General features: G+C 46.1%; 1 protein-coding gene across 1 annotated transcript in view; it reads right to left on the bottom strand.

The window, feature by feature from the left end:
- LOC118942829 (leucine-rich repeat-containing G protein-coupled receptor 5A) overlaps positions 1-27,692 on the bottom strand; it is a 216,014-nt gene that overhangs the window by 126,633 nt on the left and 61,689 nt on the right. The window contains exon 2 of the mRNA XM_090201280.1: positions 16,603-16,674. Coding sequence (XP_090057406.1) covers positions 16,603-16,674 — 72 coding nt within the window. The remainder of the gene's footprint in view (positions 1-16,602; positions 16,675-27,692) is intronic.

Raw genomic sequence — 27,692 nt, 5'->3', positions numbered from 1 at the left:
ATATACCAGACAAACTCAACAGGAGATGGGAAGATAGCAGTAGTTATGCAAACTCTGATTCCTTTCTACAAAGGGATCCGCTTGAATCAACCTTCCAGGCATGTATCCATGCCAATACAGATGCTCTGTCTCAGAACCCCCGGTATCCATGCCAATACAGATGCTCTGTCTCAGAACCCCCGGTATCCATGCCAATACAGATGCTCTGTCTCAGAACCCCGGTGTCCAATCAAATCCAAGTCTTCAGAACGGGGCAGAGACATCGGGCTGACCAACAAGACGGTTTCAACATCATCTGCCAACGATGAAAGCAAAACATCTCGATAAAATCTGGCATTGGTTTGGCGACACCAACACAAGGTGCCCATCTGCAGGACAATCAACATGTGTTAATCTATCACAACATGAGTTAGACTGTCTCTACATTGACAGTCTGTTCTGTACTGTAATCAACATGTTAATCTATCACAACATGAGATAGACTGTCTCTACATTGACAGTCTGTTCAGTACTGTAATCAACATGTTAATCTATCACAACATGAGTTAGACTGTCTCTACATTGACAGTCTGTTCAGTACTGTAATCAACATGTTAATCTATTACAACATGAGTTAGACTGTCTCTACATTGACAGTCTGTTCTGTACTGTAATCTACATGTTAATCTATCACAACATGAGTTAGACTGTCTCTACATTGACAGTCTGTTCTGTACTGTAATCAACATGTTAATCTGTCACAACATGAGTTAGACTGTCTCTACATTGACAGTCTGTTCAGTACTGTAATCAACATGTTAATCTATCACAACATGAGTTAGACTGTCTCTACATTGACAGTCTGTTCAGTACTGTAATCAACATGTGTTAATCTATCACAACATGAGTTAGACTGTCTCTACATTGACAGTCTGTTCTGTACTGTAATCAACATGTTAATCTATCACAACATGAGATAGACTGTCTCTACATTGACAGTCTGTTCAGTACTGTAATCAACATGTTAATCTATCACAACATGAGATAGACTGTCTCTACATTGACAGTCTGTTCAGTACTGTAATCAACATGTGTTAATCTATCACAACATGAGTTAGACTGTCTCTACATTGACAGTCTGTTCAGTACTGTAATCAACATGTTAATCTATCACAACATGAGATAGACTGTCTCTACATTGACAGTCTGTTCAGTACTGTAATCAACATGTGTTAATCTATCACAACATGAGATAGACTGTCTCTACATTGACAGTCTGTTCTGTACTGTAATCTACATGTTAATCTATCACAACATGAGTTAGACTGTCTCTACATTGACAGTCTGTTCAGTACTGTAATCAACATGTTAATCTATCACAACATGAGTTAGACTGTCTCTACATTGACAGTCTGTTCTGTACTGTAATCAACATGTTAATCTATTACAACATGAGATAGACTGTCTCTACATTGACAGTCTGTTCTGTACTGTAATCTACATGTTAATCTATCACAACATGAGTTAGACTGTCTCTACATTGACAGTCTGTTCAGTACTGTAATCAACATGTTAATCTATCACAACATGAGATAGACTGTCTCTACATTGACAGTCTGTTCAGTACTGTAATCAACATGTTAATCTATTACAACATGAGTTAGACTGTCTCTACATTGACAGTCTGTTCTGTACTGTAATCTACATGTTAATCTATCACAACATGAGTTAGACTGTCTCTACATTGACAGTCTGTTCAGTACTGTAATCAACATGTTAATCTATCACAACATGAGTTAGACTGTCTCTACATTGACAGTCTGTTCAGTACTGTAATCAACATGTTAATCTATCACAACATGAGATAGACTGTCTCTACATTGACAGTCTGTTCAGTACTGTAATCAACATGTTACCATCCACACAGCACCATCCACACAGCACCATCCACACAGCACCATCTACACAGCACCATCTACACAGCACCATCCACACAGCACCATCTACACAGCACCATTCACACAGCACCATTCACACAGCACCATCCACACAGCACCACCCACACAGAACCATCTACACAGCACCATTCACACAGCACCATCCACACAGCACCATCCACACAGCACCATCTACACAGCACCATCTACACAGCACCATCCACACAGCACCATCCACACAGCACCATCTACACAGCACCATCCACACATCACCATCCACACAGCACCATCCACACAGCACCATCTACACAGCACCATCCACACAGCACCATCTACACAGCACCATCTACACAGCACCATCCACACAGCACCATCTACACAGCACCATCTACACAGCACCATCTACACAGCACCATCCACACAGCACCATCTACACAGCACAATCCACACAGCACCATCTACACAGCACCATCTACACAGCACCATCCACACAGCACCATTCACACAGCACCATCTACACAGCACCATCTACACAGCACCATCCACACAGCACCATCTACACAGCACCATCCACACAGCACCATTCACACAGCACCATCTACACAGCACCATCTACACAGCACCATCCACACAGCACCATCTACACAGCACCATCTACACAGCACCATCTACACAGCACCATCCACACAGCACCATCCACACAGCACCATCCACACTGCACCATCTACACAGCACCATTCACACAGCACCATCTACACAGCACCATCCACACAGTACCATCCACACAGCACCATCTACACAGCACCATTCACACAGCACCATCTACACAGCACCATCTACACAGCACCATCTACACAGCACCATCCACACAGCACCATCTACACAGCACCATCCACACAGCACCATCTACACAGCACCATCCACACAGCACCATCCACACAGCACCATCCACACAGCACCATCCACACAGCACCATCTACACAGCACCATCCACACTGCACCATCTACACAGCACCATCCACAGAGAAATAAAGGTGTCTGACTGAACATGAAGTCTATCACTGTACTGCCACAGTCTTCTATCAGTCCTGTGGGTCATATACATGAGAGCACCACATTCCATAGAGAGCACCACATTCCACAGCACCAGCACCATATTCACCATAGAGAGCACCATAGTGAAAAGCTTTGCAATGGGAAAAAAAAGAGTTGAGGTCGTCCCTCCTCATTTCGGTCCGTTTGGTTTCATTGATGCCCAGTGACATTGTGTCTCAGAGACGGGTCGGGCACAGCACCAACACCAGCGTCAACGACCCCAACATTCCTCACGCCTACGGGAATCAGGTCGGGAAGGAGGTCAGGGATCCATAAATACCCAATGTGCACCTTCCTGTGTTTTGTCACAGGGGTGCTGTTTCTGACGGGGCGGCGCTGAATATCGGCCCACGCTGGGAAAGACACGGGCCCCCCCCCCGACCACTGCCCTGTGAATCGGACCACTCAGAGTGTGTGTGTGTGTGTGTGTGTGTGTGTGTGTGTGTGTGTGTGTGTGTGTGTGTGTGTGCGTGGTACGGGATTGCCAACAGACTGGAACAGCACCTCGCATCATGTTCTGGGCTTCAAAGTCGGGGTCAGGCTGAGTCCAGTTGGCGAGGGTGGCGAGGGTGGCAGAGAGATGAATCGCCCTGGCAACGCACACATCTCAGTAAAACACCATGTACCTGCTGCCTCCCTCCCTGTCTGTCTGTCTGACCCAGCATTAACCTCCCTGTCTGTCTGTCTGACCCAGCATTAACCTCCCTGTCTGACCAAGCATTAACCTCCCTGTCTGTCTGTCTGTCTGTCTGACACAGCATTAACCTCCCTGTCTGACACAGCATTAACCTCCCTGTCTGACCCAGCATTAACCTCCCTGTCTGTCTGTCTGTCTGACCCAGCATTAACCTCCCTGTCTGACCCAGCATTAACCTCCCTGTCTGACCCAGCATTAACCTCCCTGTCTGTCTGTCTGTCTGTCTGACCCAGCATTAACCTCCCTGTCTGACCCAGCATTAACCTCCCTGTCTGACCCAGCATTAACCTCCCTGTCTGACCCAGCATTAACCTCCCTGTCTGACCCAGCATTAACCTCCCTGTCTGTCTGTCTGACCCAGCATTAACCTCCCTGTCTGACCCAGCATTAACCTCCCTGTCTGACCCAGCATTAACCTCCCTGTCTGACACAGCATTAACCTCCCTCCCTCCCTCCCTCCCTCCCTCCCTCCCTCCCTCCCTCCCTCCCTCCCTCTCTGTCTGTCTGTCTGTCTGTCTGTCTGTCTGACACAGCATTAACCTCCCTCCCTCCATCCCTCCCTCCCTCCCTCCTTGTCTGTCTGTCTGTCTGACCCAGCATTAACCTGTCTGTCTGTCTGTCTGTCGGTCTGTCGGTCTGTCGGTCTGTCGGTCTGTCTGTCTGTCGGTCTGCTGTCTGCTGTCTGAGACCTGGGACCACTGGGTTCTCTCTGTGGTCTGATGGTATGAGACCACTGGGTTCTCTCTGTGGTCTGAGACCTGGGACCACTGGGTTCTCTCTGTGGTCTGAGACCTGGGACCACTGGGTTCTCTCTGTGGTCTGAGACCTGGGACCACTGGGTTCTCTCTGAGGTCTGAGACCTGGGACCACTGGGTTCTCTCTGTGGTCTGAGACCTGGGACCACTGGGTTCTCTCTGTGGTCTGAGACCTGGGACTACTGGGTTCTCTCTGTGTTCTTCTCACAGGAACCATAGCAAGAGATGGCAAACTGAGGGCAAATTGTCAACCTCTCTCACGTATTGAAGACTAGATCAAATGGGCCGCCATGACCCCAAAATGTGATTGATTTGATTGGACGCTCTGGCTAGGAGACCCTTATGCGATTACATCTTTGTTCAATTAGCAATGATTTGGGGGTGAAATGTCATAATCGTTCAATGGTCATCACTCATTTTGTCATCACTCATTTTGTCATCAATTCCATGTGGGTGACATCATGTGATTTTCAGAACACAAGCCGATACGATGGAATTCAACCTTTCAACGAGGGGTCAGAGTGCAGACTGACGGAGCAAATACTGCACATACATGAGACTCTTGACATGGGACTGAGTGGGCTAGCATGTACACACACACCATATACACACACACACACACACACACACAATACACACCCCATATACATAAACACACACACCATATACACACACACGCACACACACACACACACACACACACACACACACACACACACACACACACACACACCATATACATACACACACACACACACACACACACACACACACACACACACACACACACACACACACACACACACACACCATATACATATACACACACACACACACACACACACACACACACACACACACACACACACACACACAGAGAGACAGAGACAGAGACAGACAAAGACAGAGAGAGACAGAGACAGAGACAGAGACAGAGAGAGGGAGAGAGACAGAGACAGAGAGAGAGAGAGAGAGGTGAGAGACAAACAACAACACGAAGAATGATCTATCCAAAATGGAGATGTATGGGTAAACCACTTCTCTAATATTTTTGGCTCTATAACAAAGAATAAAGAGCAAAAACATGATCAAATACAGATCTTAGAATCAACTATTAAAGACTACCAGAACCCACTGGATTCTCCAACTACCTTGAATGAGCTACAGGACAAAATAAAAACTCTCCAACCCAAAAAGGCCTGTGGTGTTGATGGTATCCTCAATGAAATTATGAAATATACAGACAACAAATTACAATTGGCTATACTAAAACGCTTCAACATCATCCTTAGCTCTGGCATCTTCCCCAATATTTGGAACCAAGGACTGATCACCCCAATCCACAAAGGTGGAGACAAATTTGACCCCAATAACTACCGTGGAATATGCGTCAACAGTAACCTTGGGGAAATCCTCTGCATTATCATTAACAGCAGACTCGCACATTTCCTCAATGAAAACAATGTACTTAGAAAATGTCAACTTGGCTTTTTACCAAATTACCGTAAACAGACCATGTATTCACCCTGCACACCCTAATTGACAACCAAACAAACCAAAACAAAGGCAAAGTCTTCTCATGCTTTGTTGATTTAAAAAAAAACTTAGACTCAATTTGGCATGAGGGTCTGCTATACAAACTGATGGAAAGTGGTGTTGGGGGTAAAACATACGACATTATAAAATTAATGTACACAAACAACAAGTGTGTGGTTAAAACTGGCAAAAAACACACACATTTCTTCCCTCTGGGCCGTGGGGTGAGACAGGGATGCAGCTTAAGCCCCACCCTCTTCAACATACAGTGGGGAGAACAAGTATTTGATACACTGCCGATTTTGCAGGTTTTCCTACTTACAAAGCATGTAGAGGTCTGTAATTTTTATCATAGGTTACACTTCAACTGTGAGAAATGGAATCTAAATTTTTAAAAAGTCCAGAAAATCACATTGTATGATTAAGTCATTAATTTGCATTTTATTGCATGACATAAATATTTGATCACCTACCAACCAGTAAGAATTCCGGCTCTCACAGACCTGTTAGTTTTTCTTTAAGAAGCCCTCCTGTTCTCCACTCATTACCTGTATTAACTGCACCTGTTTGAACTAGTTACCTGTATAAAAGACACCTGTCCACACACTCAATCAAACAGACTCCAACCTCTCCACAATGACCAGAGAGCTGTGTAAGGACATCTGGGTTAAAAATTGTAGACCTGCACAAGGCTGGGATGGGCTACAGGACAATAGGCAAGCAGCTTGGTGAGAAGGCACCAACTGTTGGCGCAATTATTAGAAAATGGAAGAAGTTCAAGATGACGGTCAATCACCCTCGGTCTGGGGCTCCATGCAAGATCTCACCTTGTGGGGCATCAGTGATCATGAGGAAGGTGAGGGATCAGCCCAGAACTACACGGCAGGACCTGGTCAATGACCTAAAGAGAGCTGGGACCACAGTCTCAAAGAAAACCATTTGTAACACACTACGCCGTCATGGATTAAAATCCTGCAGCGCACGCAAGGTCCCCCTGCTCAAGCCAGCGCATGTCCAGGCCCGTCTGAAGTTTGCCAATGACCATCTGGATGAGGAGAGGAGGAATGGGAGCAGGTCATGTGGTCTGAGGAGACAAAAATAGAGCTTTTTGGTATAAACTCCACTCGCCGTGTTTGGAGGAAGAAGAAGGATGAGTACAACTCCAAGAACACCATCCCAACCGTGAAGCATGGAGGTGGAAACATCATTCTTTGGGGATGCTTCTCTGCAAAGGATACAGGACGACTGCACCGTATTGAGGGAAGGATGGATGGGGCCATGTATCGCAAGATCTTGGCCAACAACCTCCTTCCCTCAGTAAGAGCATTGAGGATGGGTGGTGGCTGGGTCTTCCAGCATGACAACGACCCAAAACACACAGCCAGGGCAACTAAGGAGTGGCTCCGTAAGAAGCATCTCAAGGTCCTGGAGTGGCCTAGCCAGTCTCCAGACCTGACCACAATAGAAAATCTATGGAGGGAGCTGAAAGTCTGTATTGCCCAGCGACAGCCCCGAAACCTGAAGGATCTGGAGAAGGTATGTATGGAGGAGTGGGCCAAAATCCCTGCAGCAGTGTGTGCAAACCTGGTCAAGAACTACAGAAAACGTATGATCTCTGTAATTGCAAACAAAGGTTTCTGTACCAAATATTAAGTTCTGCTTTTCTGATGTATCAAATACTTATGTCATGCAATAAAATGCAAATGAATGACTTAAAAGTCATACAATGTGATTTTCTGGATTTTTGTTTTAGATTCCGTCTCTCACAGTTGAAGTGTACCTATGATAAAAATTACAGACCTCTACATGCTTTGTAAGTGGGAAAACCTGATGAATCGGCAGTGTATCAAATACTTGACAAGGCAAGAAGGGCATTCTATGCCATCAAAAGGAACATAAAATTCAACATTTCAATTAGGATTTGGCTAAAAATACTTGAATCAGTCATAGAGCCCATTGCCCTTTATGGTTGTGAGGTCTGGGGTCCGCTAACCAACCAAGACTTCACAAAATGGGACAAACACCAAATTGAGTCTCTGCATGCAGAATTCTGCAAAAATATCTTCTGTGTACAACGTAAAACACCAAATAATGCATGCAGAGCAGAATTAGGCCGATACCCACTAATTATCAAAATCCAGAAAAGAGATGTTAAATTCTATAACCACCTAAAAGGAAACGATTCACAAACCTTCCATAACAAAACCATCACCTACAGAGAGATGAACCTGGAGAAGAGTCCCCTTAGCAAGCTGGTCCTGGGGCTCTGTTCACAAACACAAACACACCCTACAGAGCCCCAGGACATCAACACAATTAGACACAACCAAATCATGAGAAAACAAAAAGATAATTACTTTACACATTGGAAAGAATTAACAAAAAAACAGAGCAAACTAGAATGCTATTTGGCCCTAAACAGAGAGTACACAGTGGCAGAACACCTGACCACTGTGACTGACCCAAACTTAAGGAAAGCTTTCGCTATGTACAGACTCAGTGAGCATAGCCTTGCTCTTGAGAAAGGCCGCCGTAGGCAGACATGGCTCTCAAGAGAAGACAGGCTATGTGCTCACTGCCCACAAAATGAGGTGGAAACTGAGCTGCACGTCCTAACCTCCTGCCCAATGTATGACCATATTAGAGACACATATTTCCCTCAGATTACACAGATCCACAAAGAAATTGAAAACAAACCCAATTTGTCCCATATCTACTGGGTGAAATTCCACAGTGTGCCATCACAGCAGCAAGATTTGTGACCTGTTGCCACAAAAAAAGGGCAACCAGTGAAGAACAAACACCATTGTAAATACAACCCATATTTTTGCTTATTTATTTTCCCTTGTGTACCTTAACCATTTGTACATTGTTACAACACTGTATATATATGTATAATATGACATTTGTAATGTCTTTATTGTTTTGAAACGTCTGTATGTGTAATGTTTACTGTTAATTTTTATTGTTTATTTCACTTTTGTATATTATCTACCTCACTTGCTTTGGCAGTGTTAACACATGTTTCCCATGACAATAAAGCCCCCTGAATTGAATTGAATTGAATTGAGAGAGAGACAGAGAGAGAGAGAGACAGAGAGAGAGAGAGAGAGACATAGAGAGAGACAGACAGACATAGAGAGAGACAGACAGAGAGGCACAGAGAGAGACAGACAGAGAGAGATAAAGAGAGAGAGAGAGAGAGAGAGAGAGACAGAGAGAGACAGAGAGAGAGAGAGAGAGAGACAGCGAGAGAGAGACAGAGGGAGAGACATAGAGAGAGACAGAGAGTGAGACATTGAGAGAGAGACAGAGAGTGAGACATAGAGAGAAAAACATAGAGAGAGAGAGAGAGACAGAGACAGAGACAGAGAGTGAGACATAGAGAGAGAGACAGAGTGAGACATAGAGAGAGACAGAGAGTGAGACATAGAGAGAGAGACAGAGTGAGAGATAGAGAGAGAGACAGAGAGAGAGAGCTCTGATTACTGAATACCTAATCTAACTATTCCTGGTACTCTACTACTTACAACCACTACTACCCTCTCTGTGACATGTGACAGTGTTTCACTATGCCCCGAGAGAGAGGGGAGAAACCAGACACTGTTCACCTCTCCCTACCGCCTGCTCCTCACCCCTCTCCTCCCCTCACCCGCTCTCCTCCCCCTCCCCTCCCCCCTCTCCTCCCCCCTCCCCTCACCCCCTCTCCTCACCCCATCTCCTCAACCCTCCCCTCACCCCCTCTCCTCACCCCATCTCCTCACCCCCTCTCCTCAACCCTCTCCTCAACCCCTCTCCTCCCCCTCCCGTCCCTTCCCCCCTCCCCTCACCCCCTCTCCTCACCCCCTCTCCTCCCCCTCTCCTCACTCCCTCTCCTCCCCCTCTCCTCACCCCCTCTCCTCACCTATTTTTGACCAGTGTGCCCTCCAGGTAACTGGCAAAATAAAGGAAACACTTGAGTAAATCACGGACACAAAGTATTGTATATTGAAAGCAAGGTGTTTCCACAATAGGTGTGACTCCTGAGTTAATTAAGCAATTAACATCACATCATCTTTAGGGTCACGTATATAAACATTCCCAGTTGCCCATTATTTTGTCTTCCACGGCTAGAAGAAGAGATCTCAGTGACTTTGATAGAGGGATCTGAAAGGACAACAGGGGGTATAAACAACGATCTATATAAACCCTGGATTGTTATTGGTATGTATTGGCCAATGAGAGGCTTAGAAGTCACCGGTCGGCCATATTGCCACTCCTCAGTAGGAACAGTCCTTCATAGGAATTAATGGAATTCTACAGTATTTAAATGTAATGTTTCAAGGACAAAATGACATGTATTTAAGTATTTTTTTTATTGTTGTCATGGAGACAGTAACATTAACAATCTCCCAAAAAATTCTACTTTAAGGAATTTTTTACAAATGATTTTGATTTGTGTGTTTCCTTTATTTTGGCAGCTACCGTTTCTGACCAGGGTCCATAGGGGCCATTCTATAGGGAACAGACAGCCGGCCCCGCCCCCCTGGCCACGCCCCCCGCCTGCGTACACCAGTCAGATGTTGACCCAATTCATTCATGTGTCGTCCCGTTGCTGACGCAGCCTAATGTAGCCTATTGCTGGTGGGTCCGTCCAGGGGGCTCGGCGCGGAGGAGCTAACACTCAGCCAAACTGTTATGTGTGTCTGGGAGTAACTGAACCTGAGAGGGTTGCTATACTCTACCCTGCTTCCAAAACAGCTGTATGGTAACGACCTGAAATCCTCTACTCTCCTCAGTCCCCGTGACACCCTCCTATACCAACACTCCAACCTTACCAGCTCCCCCATACCATCCCTGCCCCCACAAGCCACCACTCGTGGACCCCCCCCCCGCCATCCTGTGCCCCCATACCACATCGCCCCCCACAAGCCACCACTCGCTCCGAACATTCAACCGCTCGCTTCCCCCTAACCACACTGGCAGCTCATACACTTGCCATGTGTCTGTGTGTGTGTGTCTGTGTGTGTTTGTGTGTGTGATGAGTGTGTGTTCGCGGTGTGTGATCTGTGAGGTGGCACGTCTAACAGAGCTCTAACAGAGCTGACAGAGGGAAGACATTGTTTCCATACTTGCTGCGTCTACTTTAGGGGAGGCTCCATAAACAACTCTGTTTTGGTAACAATGTCCTGATTAGATTTCTGTGCTGCTCTGCTGGAGAACGGCCCAGTGTCATCACTCCTGATAACTATTGCATTAGAGAGGGAGATGGTATTACTGCTTTTAACTGGGCTGGGAACGTTCAGCTGCCCTGAATACCCAGCATTCCACACTGAACAGTGGTGGTGGAAGACAGTGGAGTCACACACACACACACACACGCGCACGCACACACGCACACACGCACGCACGCACGCACGCACACACACACACACACGCTCCCAGCCTCAGCTCAGGTTACCAGACTCAGAATAGATAATAGTTATAGATAATAACAGTAGAACACAGCAGGGCTGTCTGTCTGCCAGTAGATGCTGTCTGCCAGTAGATGCTGTCTGTCTGCCAGTAGATGCTGTCTGTCTGCCAGTAGATGCTGTCTGCCAGTAGATGCTGTCTGTCTGCCAGTAGATGCTGTCTGTCTGCCAGTAGATGCTGTCTGTCTGCCAGTAGATGCTGTCTGTCTGCCAGTAGATGCTGTCTGACTGCCAGTAGATGCTATGTGTTGAGTTATAGATTATAAAAGTAGAACACAGCAGGGCCAGTAGATGCTGTCTGTCTGCCAGTAGATGCTGTCTGCCAGTAGATGCTGTTTGACAGTAGATGCTGTGTGTTGAGTTATAGATAATAACAGTAGAACACAGCAGGGCTAGTAGATGCTGTCTGCCAGTAGATGCTGTCTGCCAGTAGATGATGTCTGTCTGCCAGTAGATGCTGTCTGACAGTAGATGCTATTTGACAGTAGATGCTGTCTGCCAGTAAATGCTGTCTGACAGTAGATGCTATCTGACAGTAGATGCTGTCTGCCAGTAGATGCTGTCTGTCTGCCAGTAGATGCTGTCTGCCAGTAGATGCTGTCTGCCAGTAGATGCTGTCTGCCAGTAGATGATGTCTGTCTGACAGTAGATGCTGTCTGACAGTAGATGCTGTCTGACAGTAGATGCTGTCTTACAGTAGATGCTATCTGCCAGTAGATGCTGTCTGCCGCCAGTAGATGCTGTCTGCCGCCAGTAGATGCTGTCTGACAGTAGATGCTGTCTGACAGTAGATGTTGTCTGACAGTAGATGCTATCTGCCAGTAGATGCTGTCTGCCAGTAGATGCAGTCTGACAGCCAGTAGATGCTGTCTGACTGCCAGTAGATGCTATGTGTTGAGTTATAGATTATAAAAGTAGAACACAGCAGGGCCAGTAGATGCTGTCTGTCTGCCAGTAGATGCTGTCTGCCAGTAGATGCTGTTTGACAGTAGATGCTGTGTGTTGAGTTATAGATAATAACAGTAGAACACAGCAGGGCTAGTAGATGCTGTCTGCCAGTAGATGCTGTCTGCCAGTAGATGATGTCTGTCTGCCAGTAGATGCTGTCTGACAGTAGATGCTATTTGACAGTAGATGCTGTCTGCCAGTAAATGCTGTCTGACAGTAGATGCTGTCTGACAGTAGATGCTGTCTGCCAGTAGATGCTGTCTGTCTGCCAGTAGATGCTGTCTGCCAGTAGATGCTGTCTGCCAGTAGATGCTGTCTGCCAGTAGATGATGTCTGTCTGACAGTAGATGCTGTCTGACAGTAGATGCTGTCTGACAGTAGATGCTGTCTTACAGTAGATGCTATCTGCCAGTAGATGCTGTCTGCCGCCAGTAGATGCTGTCTGCCGCCAGTAGATGCTGTCTGACAGTAGATGCTGTCTGACAGTAGATGCTGTCTGACAGTAGATGTTGTCTGACAGTAGATGCTATCTGCCAGTAGATGCTGTCTGCCAGTAGATGCAGTCTGACAGTAGATGCTGTCTGACAGTAGATGCTGTCTGACAGTAGATGCTGTCTGCCAGTAGACTCTGACAGTAGACTCTGTGTGTCGAGTTAGATAATAACACTGTAAGCGATGATCCAGTTGGTGGGGTAGTTTCCAGGGATCATCTAAATTCCAGGTAATTACTTAAAAATCTGGGGTAAACTGCCAAAAACATTCAACATCCTCGGGTTTCTATGGTTTTGTGTGAGAATACAAGACTCTTAGTAACATGAGCACAGAAATTATTCTGTATGAATTTCATTCCTGGAATTAGTTTGGGCCATAATTCTAATCTCTGTCTAACGCTCTAGGGTTTTTAATGATCCCATGTATAGTAACTGTTAGTGCAGAGGGTTTACCTACTGTATCGACTAGTGGTTCCCAACCAGGGGTACTAGGAGGGGGGACTTGGCCAGTCCACAGGGGGTACATGAGAAGACTCATAACACCATAAGCCTACTGGTAAAATGAGAACGAATCAAATTGAATGTTATTGGTCACATACACGTGTTCAGCAGATGTTAATGGGAGTGTAGCGAAAAGCTTGTGTTTCTAGCTCCGATAGTGTAGTAATATCTAACATGTAATATCTAACAAATTACACAACATACAGTGGGGCAAAAGTATTTAGTCAGACACCAATTGTGCAAGTTCTCCCACTTATTAAAAAGATGAGAGAGGCCTGTAATTTTCATCATAGGTACACTTCAACTATGACAGTCAATATGAGAAAAAAAATCCTGAAAATCCCATTGTAGGATTTTTAATTTATTTATTGGCAAATTATGGTGGAAAATAAGTATTTGGTCACCTACAAACAAGCAAGATTTCTGGCTCTCACAGACCTGTAACTTCTTCTTTAAGAGGCTCCTCTGTCCTCCACTCGTTACCTGTATTAATAGCACCTGTTTGAACTTGTTATCAGTATAAAAGACACCTGTCCACAACCTCAAACAGTCACACTCCAAACTCCACTACGGCCAAGACCAAAGAGCTGTCAAAGGACACCAGAAACAAAATTGTAGACCTGCACCAGGCTGGGAAGACTGAATCTGCAATAGGTAAGCAGCTTGGTTTGAAGAAATCAACTGTGGGAGCAATTATAAGGAAATGGAAGAGACCACTGATAATCTCCCTCGATCTGGGGCTCCACGCAAGATCTCACCCTAGAATCCCAGAACCACACAGGGGGGATCTAGTGAATGACCTGCAGAGAGCTGGGACCAAAGTAACAAAGCCTACCATCAGTAACACACTACGCCGCCAGGGACTCAAATCCTGCAGTGCCAGACGTGTCCCCCTGCTTAAGCCAGTACATGTCCAGGCCCGTCTAAAGTTTGCTAGAGAGCATTTGGATGATCCAGAAGAAGATTGGGAGAATGCCATATGGTCAGATGAAACCAAAATATAACTTTTTGGTAAAAACTCAACTCGTCGTGTTTGGAGGACAAATAATGCTGAGTTGCATCCAAAGAACACCATACCTACTGTGAAGCATGGGGGTGGAAACATCATGCTTTGGGGCTTTTTTTCTGCAAAGGGACCAGGACGACTGATCCGTGTAAAGGAAAGAATGAATGGGGCCATGTATCGTGAGATTTTGAGTGAAAACCTCCTTCCATCAGCAAGGGCATTGAAGATGAAACGTGGCTGGGTCTTTCAGCATGACAATGATCCCAAACACACCGCCCGGGCAACGAAGGAGTGGCTTCGTAAGAAGCATTTCAAGGTCCTGGAGTGGCCTAGCCAGTCTCCAGATCTCAACCCCATAGAAAATCTTTGGAGGGAGTTGAAAGTCCGTGTTGCACAGCAACAGCCCCAAAACATCACTGCTCTAGAGGAGATCTGCATGGAGGAATGGGCCAAAATACCAGCAACAGTGTGTGAAAACCTGGTGAAGACTTACAGAAAACGTTTGACCTCTGTCATTGCCAACAAAGGGTATATAACACAGTATTGAGATCAACTTTTGTTATTGACCAAATACTTATTTTCCACCATAATTTGCAAATCAATTCATAAAAAATCCTACAATGTGATTTTCTGGATTTTTTTTCCTCATTTTGTCTGTCATAGTTGACGTGTACCTATGATGAAAATTACAGGCCTCTCTCATCTTTTTAAGTGGGAGAACTTGCACAATTGGTGGCTGACTAAATACTTTTTTTGCACCACAGTATCCCAATACACATAAATCTAAGTAAAGGAATGGATTTAAGAATATATAAATATGTGGACGAGTAATGTCAGCGTGGCATAGACTAAGATACAGTAGAATAGGATAGAATACAGTATATATACACAGTATATAACAGGCTACAGAGTGGCATAGACTAAGATACAGTAGAATAGGATAGAATACAGTATATATACACAGTATATAACAGGCTACAGAGTGGCATAGACTAAGATACAGTAGAATAGAATAGAATACAGTATATATACACAGTATATAACAGGCTACTTCAGGGGTTCTCCGGGCAGAAGCAGAATGCACTCGTTGACACAGTAACCCAAATAGGTTGGGAACCACTGCTACAGATAATACACATCAACACAAGGAGATAAAACACTATATTATATATTTGACCAGAGGGCTTTGGGCCCTGGTACAGGAAGTACACTAGATAGGGTTTAAGGTACCATTGGGGACACAACTCTCGACGTCCTCCCTGTGATGCAGTAGCTCTTCTTCTCTTCTCCAGGGACGGGTTCTAAGGTTCCGTCAGGTTTTCATTAGGGAACCGCACATAAGTCTTTGAAGCGGGAACTCGAGCCAGAACAATCTTCGATTTAATTTCCTGAGTTTTGCCCCATTTAACAACTCCTACAAAAGTCAGAGCTCTTTAACAGAGTTTAGAAAATAAAAACATTTTAATGTTGTTTTTTTATGTTTCTGGATGCAGGCCCATTTCGCTGGCTCGTTGTGGCAGCAGTGTACAGAGCGGCTGTGTTCCAAAAGGCCCTCTATTCCCTATAAAGTGCACTACTTTTTGACCAGAGCCCAACGGGAGGGAATGGTCCAAAGTAGTGCAATATATAGGGAACAGGGGGCCGTTTGGAATGCACTCGTGGGTCCCTGTCTTAGCTGGTTGGGTTAGAGAGAGAACTGAGAGACCGGGGATTCCGGTTGGGAAGTTCCTGTCAGTTGCCTCAGTATGTCTACAAGGACATCCAGGCCAGCTGCAACAGGACATACCCACCATCACCTCTCTCTAGGCCAGCTGCAACAGGACATTCCCTCCTCTCCTCTCCTCTCCTCTCCTCTCCTCTCCTCTCCTCTCCTCTCCTCTCCTCTCCTCTCCCCTCCCCTCCCCTCCCCTCCCCTCTCCTCTCCTCTCCTCTCCTCTCCTCCCAGTAGTTGTGTAACCCTGTAGGTACTACACATACATACAAGCCTTCTGACATCACATAGAACTGTCCTACTCTAATCTAACAAAAAACAAATCACTGTAAATCGCAAGATTGTGAGATTTATTGTAATTGTTTGACATGAACGCCATGGGAACGATGCTAGACCACGATAAGGCTTTGACAGACAGTTTCCCTTCGGTGATAAGGCTGAGAGGGGATCTATTGTATCTCTTATCTGGTTAGGAAGCGGCTGTCATACTCACAGCTCCTCAAGGAAGTGAAGGTTGGAGAGGGCACCGGAGGACAACAGGGTCAGGTTGTTCATACTCAGATCACTGTGGAAAGAAGAGAGAGGGAGGAGAGAGGGAGAGAGGGAGAGAGGGAAAGAGAGAGAGAGAGAGAGAGAGAGAGAGAGAGAGAGAGAGGGAAAGAGAGAGAGAGGGGAAGGAGAGAGAGAGAAAGAGAGAGAGAAAGAGGGGAAGGAGAGAGAGAGAAAGAGAGAGAGAAAGAGGGGAAGGGGAGAGAGAGGCAGAAATAGAGATAGAAGAGAGAGGGTGGAGAGAGAGAGAGAGAGAGAGAGAGAGAGAGGGAAAGAGAGAGAGGGGAAGGAGAGAGAGAGAAAGAGAGAGAGAAAGAGGGGAAGGGGAGACAGAGGCAGAAATAGAGATAGAAGAGAGAGGGTGGAGAGAGAGAGAGAGAGAGAGAGAGAGAGAGAGAGGGAAAGAGAGAGAGGGGAAGGAGAGAGAGAGAAAGAGAGAGAGAAAGAGGGGAAGGGGAGAGAGAGGCAGAAATAGAGATAGAAGAGAGAGAGAGAGAGATTAACATTACAGATCACAACACTTTTCCAGCTGTTCTGTTTATGTATTGAGAACTGAAACATCATGTGACTAAGCTCCAAAAGTTGAGTGAAACTGTTAAAATGCGACAATTTAAATCGTTCGTTTCCCCCCCAACTCATAATTTCAGCAAATTTTCCACTGTCAGTTATACGTCTTTATTCTGTGGGTGTTGGATTTCTGGAAGAGTGCAAGAATACAGCTGTGCTGTGCTGAGGTCACACACACACACACACACACACACACACGCCCCGGAGATGACAGCAGCTCAGCGTACTACATGTTGTAACCTAGTATGTTCACATGGTTTAGCAATATCTCCAAGGTTTCCCTTCCTCAGCGCAGCGATCTACTAAATCTCACCCCCCCCCCGTCCCCCCGTCCCCTTATCTCAGAGTTCAACAGAGCCAGGTGGAGTTCATCCAGAAGCCCCAGAACAAACACCTGACTGTACAGTCCGATCCCTCCACTTCACACCACATCAAAGGGAGCGGCGAGGGGAAGGAGAAAGGGGGAGGAGTCAACACAACACCTTGATGAGATACATACACATCCGACACTAAGACAGAGGGGAACACATTCCCTTCAAAGGGAACGACAAGGGGAAGGAGAAAGGGGGAGGAGTCAACACAACACCTTGATGAGATACATACACATCCGACACTAAGACAGAGGGGAACACATTCCCTCCAAAGGGAACGGCCAGGGGAAGGAGAAAGGGGGGAGGAGTCAACACAACACCTTGATGAGATACATACACATCCGACACTAAGACAGAGGGGAACACATTCCCTTCAAAGGGAACGGCCAGGGGAAGGAGAAAGGGGGAGGAGTCAACACAACACCTTGATGAGATACATACACATCCGACACTAAGACAGAGGGGAACACATTCCCTTCAAAGGGAACGGCCAGGGGAAGGAGAAAGGGGGGAGGAGTCAACACAACACCTTGATGAGATACATACACATCCGACACTAAGACAGAGGGGAACACATTCCCTTCAAAGGGAACGGCCAGGGGAAGGAGAAAGGGGGAGGAGTCAACACAACACCTTGATGAGATACATACACATCCGACACTAAGACAGAGGGGAACACATTCCCTTCAAAGGGAACGGCCAGGGGAAGGAGAAAGAGGAAGGAGTCAACACAACACCTTGATGAGATACATACACATCCGACACTAAGACAGATGGGAACACATTCCCTTGGCAGGAAGCTGGGGACTGAGGAGGGTCAACACTGACTGGCCTGACAGGACAGGGGGGCACTGTGCAGTCAGTGGACCTGGGATAGAGTGGCACCTGGACAGCTCCCTATTCCCTATATATAGTGCACTAGGGCCCATAGGACTCTGGTCTAAAGCAGTGCACTACAAAGGGGATAGAGGTGTCGTTTGGGACATATTAAGTACAGCAGGGCAGTGAAGTGACACCAACAGGGGTCTTAACAGAAACCTCTGTCAATGCTACAAAACAGCTCTCGGACCAACCGTGTGTGTGGCTGAGTGAGTGAGGCTGTGGGTGTGTGTGGCTGAGTGTGTGTGTGTGTGTGTGTGTGTGTGTGTGTGTGTGTGTGTGTGTGTGGCTGAGTGTGTGAGGCTGTGGGTGTGTGTGGCTGAGGGTGTGTGTGGCTGAGTGTATGTGGCTGAGTGTGTGTGTGTGTGTGTGTGTGTGTGTGTGTGTGTGTGTGTGTGTGTGTGTGTGTGTTAACCTGCAGCCTCCACGGCCGTGGGAACTAAACTGTAAACCATCGTCTTTCAGACTTCTAGGAGTTGTAAGTCTCTGTCCCAAAAGACTCCCTATTCCCTATATAGTGCACTACTTTAGACCAGGGCCCTATTCCCTATATAGTGCACTACTTTAGACCAGAGCCCTATTCCCTATATAGTGCACTACTTTAGACCAGGGCCCTATTCCCTATATAGTGCACTACTTTAGACCAGAGCCCTATTCCCTATATAGTGCACTACTTTAGACCAGAGCCCTATTCTCTATATAGTGCACTACTTTAGACCAGAGCCCAATTCCCTATATAGTGCACTACTTTAGACCAGAGCCCTATTCCCTATATAGTGCACTACTTTAGACCAGAGCCCTATTCCCTATATAGTGCACTACTTTAGACCAGAGCCCTATTCCCTATATAGTGCACTACTTTAGACCAGAGCCCTATTCCCTATATAGTGCACTACTTTAGACCAGAGCCCTATTCCCTATATAGTGCACTACTTTAGACCAGAGCCAATGGGCCCTGGTCAAAAGTAGTGCACCTTATAGAGTGCCATTTGGGATACACCATGAGATTCAGAATAGTTTTCAGATAAGAGTTAGTCAGAGTAATGGGTAGACAGGACAGTATATCAGGGCCTTTAGATAAGAGTTAGTCAGAGTAATGGGTAGACAGGACAGTATATCAGGGCCTTTAGATAAGAGTTAGTCAGAGTAATGGGTAGACAGGACAGTATATCAGGGCCTTTAGATAAGAGTTAGTCAGAGTAATGGGTAGACAGGACAGTATATCAGGGCCTTTAGATAAGAGTTAGTCAGAGTGAGGGGTGGACAGGACAGTATATCAGGGCCTTTAGATAAGAGTTAGTCAGAGTAATGGGTAGACAGGACAGTATATCAGGGCCTTTAGATAAGAGTTAGTCAGAGTAATGGGTAGACAGGACAGTATATCAGGGCCTTTAGATAAGAGTTAGTCAGAGTGAGGGGTGGACAGGACAGTATATCAGGGCCTTCAGCTACGCCAATGAAAACAAATCAATGAAATCAACAGAAAAGAACTCCCAAAGAGACAAAGGCCTTGACTGAACAATCGTTAAATGACAGCATCTGTAATACCAAGAGGAGGAACACACACATGGTTCTGAGCTCCTCCGGTCACTAAACCAACACAACTGGGCTTGCAATTTACACAGAGTCAACAACAACAACCATGTCAGGAATAAACACACAACTACCTGTCCACAACCACAGATGGACTGTTACACAGTCAAATGTTGTACCACTCTCTTTCTATCATTAACAGTTGATTTGGTCCATCTCATTATCTAGATAGTCTTTGAGAAGCTGAAGTGTCCATCTAATTATCTAGATAGTCTTTGAGAAGCTGAAGTGTCCATCTAATTATCTAGATAGACTATGAGAAGCTGAAGTGTCCATCTAATTATCTAGATAGACTATGAGAAGCTGAAGTGTCCATCTAATTATCTAGATAGTCTTTGAGAAGCTGAAGTGTCCATCTAATTATCTAGATAGACTATGAGCAGCTGAAGTGTCCATCTAATTATCTAGATAGTCTCTGAGAAGCTGAAGTGTCCATCTAATTATCTAGATAGTCTATGAGAAGCTGAAGTGTCCATCTAATTATCTAGATAGTCTTTGAGAAGCTGAAGTGTCCATCTAATTATCTAGATAGACTATGAGAAGCTGAAGTGTCCATCTAATTATCTAGATAGTCTTTGAGAAGCTGAAGTGTCCATCTAATTATCTAGATAGTCTTTGAGAAGCTGAAGTGTCCATCTAATTATCTAGATAGTCTTTGAGAAGCTGAAGTGTCCATCGAATTATCTAGATAGTCTCTGAGAAGCTGAAGTGTCCATCTAATTATCTAGATAGTCTTTGAGAAGCTGAAGTGTCCATCTAATTATCTAGATAGTCTTTGAGAAGCTGAAGTGTCCATCTAATTATCTAGATAGTCTCTGAGAAGCTGAAGTGTCCATCTAATTATCTAGATAGACTATGAGCAGCTGAAGTGTCCATCTAATTATCTAGATAGTCTATGAGAAGCTGAAGTGTCCATCTAATTATCTAGATAGTCTTTGAGAAGCTGAAGTGTCCATCTAATTATCTAGATAGTCTATGAGCAGCTGAAGTGTCCATCTAATTATCTAGATAGTCTCTGAGAAGCTGAAGTGTCCATCTAATCATCTAGATAGTCTCTGAGAAGCTGAAGTGTCCATCTAATTATCTAGATAGTCTATGAGAAGCTGAAGTGTCCATCTAATTATCTAGATAGTCTATGAGAAGCTGAAGTGTCCATCTAATTATCTAGATAGTCTCTGAGAAGCTGAAGTGTCCATCTAATTATCTAGATAGACTATGAGCAGCTGAAGTGTCCATCTAATTATCTAGATAGACTATGAGCAGCTGAAGTGTCCATCTAATTATCTAGATAGTCTTTGAGAAGCTGAAGTGTCCATCTAATTATCTAGATAGTCTTTGAGAAGCTGAAGTGTCCATCTAATTATCTAGATAGTCTCTGAGAAGCTGAAGTGTCCATCTAATTATCTAGATAGACTATGAGCAGCTGAAGTGTCCATCTAATTATCTTGATAGACTATGAGCAGCTGAAGTGTCCATATAATTATCTAGATAGTCTTTGAGAAGCTGAAGTGTCCATCTAATTATCTAGATAGTCTTTGAGAAGCTGAAGTGTCCATCTAATTATCTAGATAGTCTCTGAGAAGCTGAAGTGTCCATCTAATTATCTAGATAGTCTCTGAGAAGCTGAAGTGTCCATCTAATTATCTAGATAGTCTCTGAGAAGCTGAAGTGTCCATCTAATTATCTAGATAGACTATGAGAAGCTGAAGTGTCCATCTAATTATCTAGATAGACTAAGAGCAGCTGAAGTGTTCATCTAATTATCTAGATAGTCTCTGAGAAGCTGAAGTGCAGCATTGTGGTTCTGAAACTCCTCTGGGTATGGGGCCAGGCCAACAGCACAGTGTGATTTACAGCTTCCCTGCTTGTTTTAGTTGGAAGGTTGTCAGGTCTGTTGTATTACAGTAGACAGACAGACATACGAGGCAGAGGGACTCAAACCATCTAAATGTGTGTGTCTGAACACAGTGAAATGGCAGGTCATGTGATTTCCAGCTACAGTGGTAGCTTAGCGTACAAGTCACAGCCAATCTACTCTCTCATCACTACACGTGTGGGGTTGTTATTTTGACAACACCACAACAGATGGTAACTAATGATCATTTTTAATTTTTAATTTGATTGGGATCCCCATTAGCTGTTGAAGAAGCAGCTGCTATTCGTCCTGGGATCCCCATTGGCTGTTGAAGAAGCAGCTGCTATCCGTCCTGGGATCCACACAAAACATCGAACATGACAAAATACAGAACACTAATGGAGATGGGCCTTCTGTATGAAATATGAACCCAGCCTGGGGGGCAGGATATTGATTACATGACACAAAGCCACATCACAGTAATCTAATTATAAGTGGTGTTCTATTCCATGTAAAAACCCTAAAGGTTCTGAGCACTTGTGGAAATGTCATATGTCAGTGATAGTGTTTTCGGAAAGTATTCAGACCCCTTGACTTTTTCCACCTTTTGTTACGTTAAAGCCTTATACTAAAATTGCTTTAAAAAAACATTCCCCCCCCCCTCATCAATCTACACACAAAACCCCATAATGACATCACAATACCCCATAATGACATCACAAAACCCCATAATGACATCACAATACCCCATAATGACCAAACAAAAACAGGTTTTTAACTGAAATATAACATCTGCTTAAAAGTTTTCAACTCTTTTCTCGGTACTTTGTTGAAGCACCTTTGGCAGTGATTACAGCCTCGGTGTAACGGCAGATTTCCTCCTCTTTGTCTGAAGAGGAGTAGCAGGGATCGGACCAATACGCCGCATGGTAAGGGTCCGTGTTTTAATAGAAAAGACTGAACACTATGAAATACAAAAACAATAAAGTGAATATAAACAAACACCCACAAACCAACAGTGAAACCCAGGCTACCTAAATATGGTTCTCAATCAGGGACAACGATAAACAGCTGCCTCTGATTGAGAACCATATCAGGCCAAACACAGAAATAGAAAAACATAGAAAAACAAACATAGACTGCCCACCCCAACTCACGCCCTGACCATACTACAATAAAGACAAAACAAAGGAAATAAAGGTCAGAACGTGACAGTCGAGTCTTATTCGGTATGATGCTACACGCTTGACACAACTGTGTTTGGGGAGTTTCTCCCATTCTTCTCTGTAGATCCTCTCAAGATCTGTCCGGTTGGATGGGGAGCGTCGCTGCACAGCTATTTTCTCTCCAGAGATGTTCGATCGGGTTCAAGTCCGGGCTCTGGCTGGCCCACTCAAGGACATTGAGAGACTTGTCCCAAATTCACTCCTGCATTGTCTTGGCTGTGTGCTTAGGGTTGTTGTCCTGTTGGAAGGTGAACCTTCACCCTAGTCTGAGGTCCGGAGCACTCTGGAGGAGGTTTACATCAAGGATCTTTCTGTACATTGCTTGGTTCATCTTTCCCTCGATCCTGACTAGTCTCCTAGTCCCTGTCGCTGAAAAACATCCCCACAGCATGATGCTGCCACCACCACTATTCACCGTAGGGATGGTAACAGGTTTTCTACAGACGTGACACTTGGCATTCAGGCCAAAGAGTTCAATCTTGGTTACATCAGACCAGAGAATCTTGTTTCTCATGGTCTGAGAGTCCTTTAGGTGCCTTTTGGCAAACTCCAAGCAGGCTGTCATGTGCCTTTTACTGAGGAGTGGCTTCCGTCTGGCCAATCTACCATAAAGGCCTGATTGGTGGAGTCCTGCAGAGATGGTTGTCCTTCCGGAAGGTTCTCCCATCTCCACAGAGGAACTCTGGAGCTCTTTCAAAGTGACCATCGGTTTCTTGGTCACCTCCCTGGCCAAGGCCCTTCTCCCCCGATTGCTCAGTTTGGCCGTGCGGCTAACACTAGGGAGAGCCTTGATGGTTCCAAACTTCTTCCATTTAAGAATGATGGAGGCCACTGTGTTCTTGGGGACCTTCAATGCTGCAGACATTTTTTTGGTTGCCTTCCCCAGATCTGTGCCACGACACAATCTTGTCTCAGCGCTCTACGGACAATTTTTTCGACCTTATAACTTGGTTTTTGTTCTGACATGCACTGTCAACTGTGGGACCTTATATAGACAGGTGTGTACCTTTCCAAATCATGTCCAATCAATTAAATTTACCACAGGTTGGACTCCAATCAAGGCTGATCAATGGAAACAGGATCCACCTGAGCTCAATTTCGAGTCTCATAGCAAAGGGTCTGAGTACTTAGATAAATAAGGTATTTCTGATTTTTATTTGTAATAAGTTTGCTAGAATTTCTAACAACTTTTTTTGCTTACTCATTATGGGGTATTGTGATGTCATGAGGTATTGTGATGTCATTATGGGGTATTGTGATGTCATTATGGGGTATTGTGTGTAGATTGGTGAGGGGGGGGGGGAGTATTTCATACCTTTCAGAAAAAGGCTGTAATGGAACAAAATGTGAAAAATGTCCAGGGGTTTGAATACTTTCCAAAGGCACTTCATAAATAAATATGTATGTGTGTGTGTGTGTGTGTGTGTGTGTGTGTATGTGTGTGTGTGTGTATGTGTGTGTGTGTGTGTGTGTGTGTGTGTGTGTGTGTGTGTGTGTGTGTGTGCGTCCGTATGTGTGTGTGTGTGTATGTATGTGTGTGTGTATGTGTGTGTGTATGTGTGTGTGTGTGTGTGTGTATGTGTGTGTATATGTGTGTATGTGTGTGTGTGTATGTGTGTGTATATGTGTATATGTGTGTATGTGTGTGTGTGTGTGTGTGTGTGTGTGTGTGTGTGTGTGTGTGTGTGTGTGTGTCTGTGTACGTACGTGCTTGTGCATGTGTAGGTGCCTGTTTGTGAGTATGTGTGTGCGCTTTTGTGTGTGTGTGTACATGCTTGTGTGTGTAGATCTCGGGGTGTTAGTGAGGGGCCAGAAGGGGGCGGAGGGAGGGGCCACAGCTACTCAGTGTCTTTCCCAAGGGTCTAAAGTATCACACTGATTCTCTCTGAGGAGGAGAGTTACCGACTGATTCTCTCAGTTACCGACTGATTCTCTCTGAGAGTTACCGACTGATTCCCTCTGAGAGTTACAGACTGATTCCCTCTGAGAGCTACAGGGCAGCTGAAACACATAGGGAAGGCTCCCCCCCCCCCCCCCCCCCCCCCCCGACCCCCGCTCTGGAGGACAGTCACTCTTGTCCCGAACACACAGAGAGAGCGGCCCAGCAAAACAAAGGCTGGCTTGTAGCCAGAATACTGGGTGAGTTTGTGTGATACCTATCAATATTGTCTAGCTCCTATTGGCTGAGTGGCTTCACCAATAGATGGAGTCGCCATGTCTGCGATGTGTACAATAGACAAGTGGAGGGGGAAATAGATAGGCCTTCATTAGTTTGACGTAGTTGCTGCAATTAAAAGCACAATGCATCTGCTTTGACTCCAGAGGGGTTTTAGAGCCAGTTGGAGCAGATTGAACCGAACACGGGGGGGCAGATGAGACACACACAGAGCCGCAGTCCAAGACGCAGTCTGTCTGAAAGCCGTGAAAGATGAAAACCCGTAGCGTGTCATAAACATCATTCCAGATATTCATGACATAATCACACAAGTGTTTTCTTTCCATCCAATGCTGTGCGGCCATGACAGATATCACTGAAAAACTCCTGGGATTAACGGAAGGCAAAGGGAGGTTTGATCGGCTGCCAAAACAAACTGCTTGGTGTTTGGTAACACGGGGCTCCCAAAACCCCTCGGCTCCACTCAAGACAATAAAACACCAGGCTTTTAGATGCATCAGGTTTCGATGGGTCATAACAGCAGAATGGTTCTGCACCTGCTGTGCCCGGGCCCGCCCGCCTCTCTATTGCAACTTGTAACATCTGGTATACCTCGTACACACCCACCGTACCCCAACCACCTGTAGCAGGATTAGGGGTACAGTCAGGGCTTGGGGGTAGGGGTTAGGGGTTAGGGGTTAGGGGTACAGTCAGGGCTTGGGGGTAGGGGTTAGGGGTAGGGGTAGGGGTCAGGGGTTAGGGGTTAGGGGTACAGTCAGGGCTTGGGGGTAGGGGTTAGGGGTAGGGGTAGGGGTCAGGGGTTAGGGGTTAGGGGTACAGTCAGGGCTTGGGGGTAGGGGTTAGGGGTACAGTCAGGGCTTGAGGTTAGGGGTTAGGGGTCAGGGGTTAGGGGTACAGTCAGGGCTTGGGGTTAGGGGTTAGGGGTCAGAGGGTTAGGGGGAATGGAAACCCTGGTTGAGTCTAAAATGGCACCCTATTCCCTATTTAGTGCACTACATTTTACCAGGACCCATAGTGTTCCCATAGAGCTCTAGTCAAAAGTAGTGCACTACTGTATATAGAGAATAGTGTTCAGTTTAGGATGTAGACCCCATATGAGTTCCCCTCCACTACTGTATATAGAGAATAGGGTTCAGTTTAGGATGTAGACCCCATATGAGTTCCCCTCCACTACTGTATATAGAGAATATGGTTCAGTTTAGGATGTAGACCCCATATGAGTTCCCCTCCACTACTGTATATAGAGAATAGGGTTCAGTTTAGGATGTAGACCCCATATGAGTTCCCCTCCACTACTGTATATAGAGAATAGAGTTCAGTTTAGGATGCAGACCCCATATGAGTTCCCAGTGCCCCTTACACCACGAAGTATGATGGCCCAGCTCTGGCTCTGATAAAGAGGGTGATGGCCCCGCTCTGGCTCTGATAAAGGGGGTGATGGCCCAGCTCTGGCTCTGATAAGGGGGGTGATGGCCCAGCTCTGGCTCTGATAAGGGGGGTGATGGCCCAGCTCTGGCTCTGATAAGGGGGGTGATGGCCCAGCTCTGGCTCTGATAAGGGGGGTGATGGCCCAGCTCTGATAAGGGGAGGTGATGGCCCAGCTCTGGTTCTGGTAAGGGGGGTGATGGCCCAGCTCTGATAAGGGGAGGTGATGGCCCAGCTCTGGCTCTGGTAAGGGGGGGTGATGGCCCAGCTCTGATAAGGGGAGGTGATGGCCCAGCTCTGGCTCTGGTAAGGGGGGGTGATGGCCCAGCTCTGGCTCTGATAAGGGGGGGTGGGGTGATGGCCCAGCTCTGGTTCTGGTAAGGGGGGTGATGGCCCAGCTCTGATAAGGGGAGGTGATGGCCCAGCTCTGGCTCTGATAAGGGGGGGTGATGGCCCAGCTCTGGTTCTGATAAGGGGGGTGATGGCCCAGCTCTGATAAGGGGAGGTGATGGCCCAGCTCTGGTTCTGGTAAGGGGGGTGATGGCCCAGCTCTGATAAGGGGAGGTGATGGCCCAGCTCTGGCTCTGGTAAGGGGGGGTGATGGCCCAGCTCTGATAAGGGGAGGTGATGGCCCAGCTCTGGCTCTGGTAAGGGGGGGTGATGGCCCAGCTCTGGCTCTGATAAGGGGGGGTGGGGTGATGGCCCAGCTCTGGTTCTGGTAAGGGGGGTGATGGCCCAGCTCTGATAAGGGGAGGTGATGGCCCAGCTCTGGCTCTGATAAGGGGGGGTGATGGCCCAGCTCTGGTTCTGTTAGGGGGGGTGATCGCCCAGCTCTGGTTCTGTTAAGGGGGGTGATGGCCCAGCTCTGATAAGGGGAGGTGATGGCCCAGCTCTGGCTCTGATAAGGGGGGTGATGGCCCAGCTCTGATAAGGGGAGGTGAT

The sequence above is a fragment of the Oncorhynchus mykiss genome, chromosome 15 (assembly GCF_057628025.1).
Source record: "Oncorhynchus mykiss isolate SJ-2025 chromosome 15, ASM5762802v1, whole genome shotgun sequence".
Taxonomy (NCBI): domain Eukaryota; kingdom Metazoa; phylum Chordata; class Actinopteri; order Salmoniformes; family Salmonidae; genus Oncorhynchus; species Oncorhynchus mykiss.
Note: the sequence above shows the minus strand (reverse complement) of the source record. Positions and strands in the feature narration are given on the sequence as shown.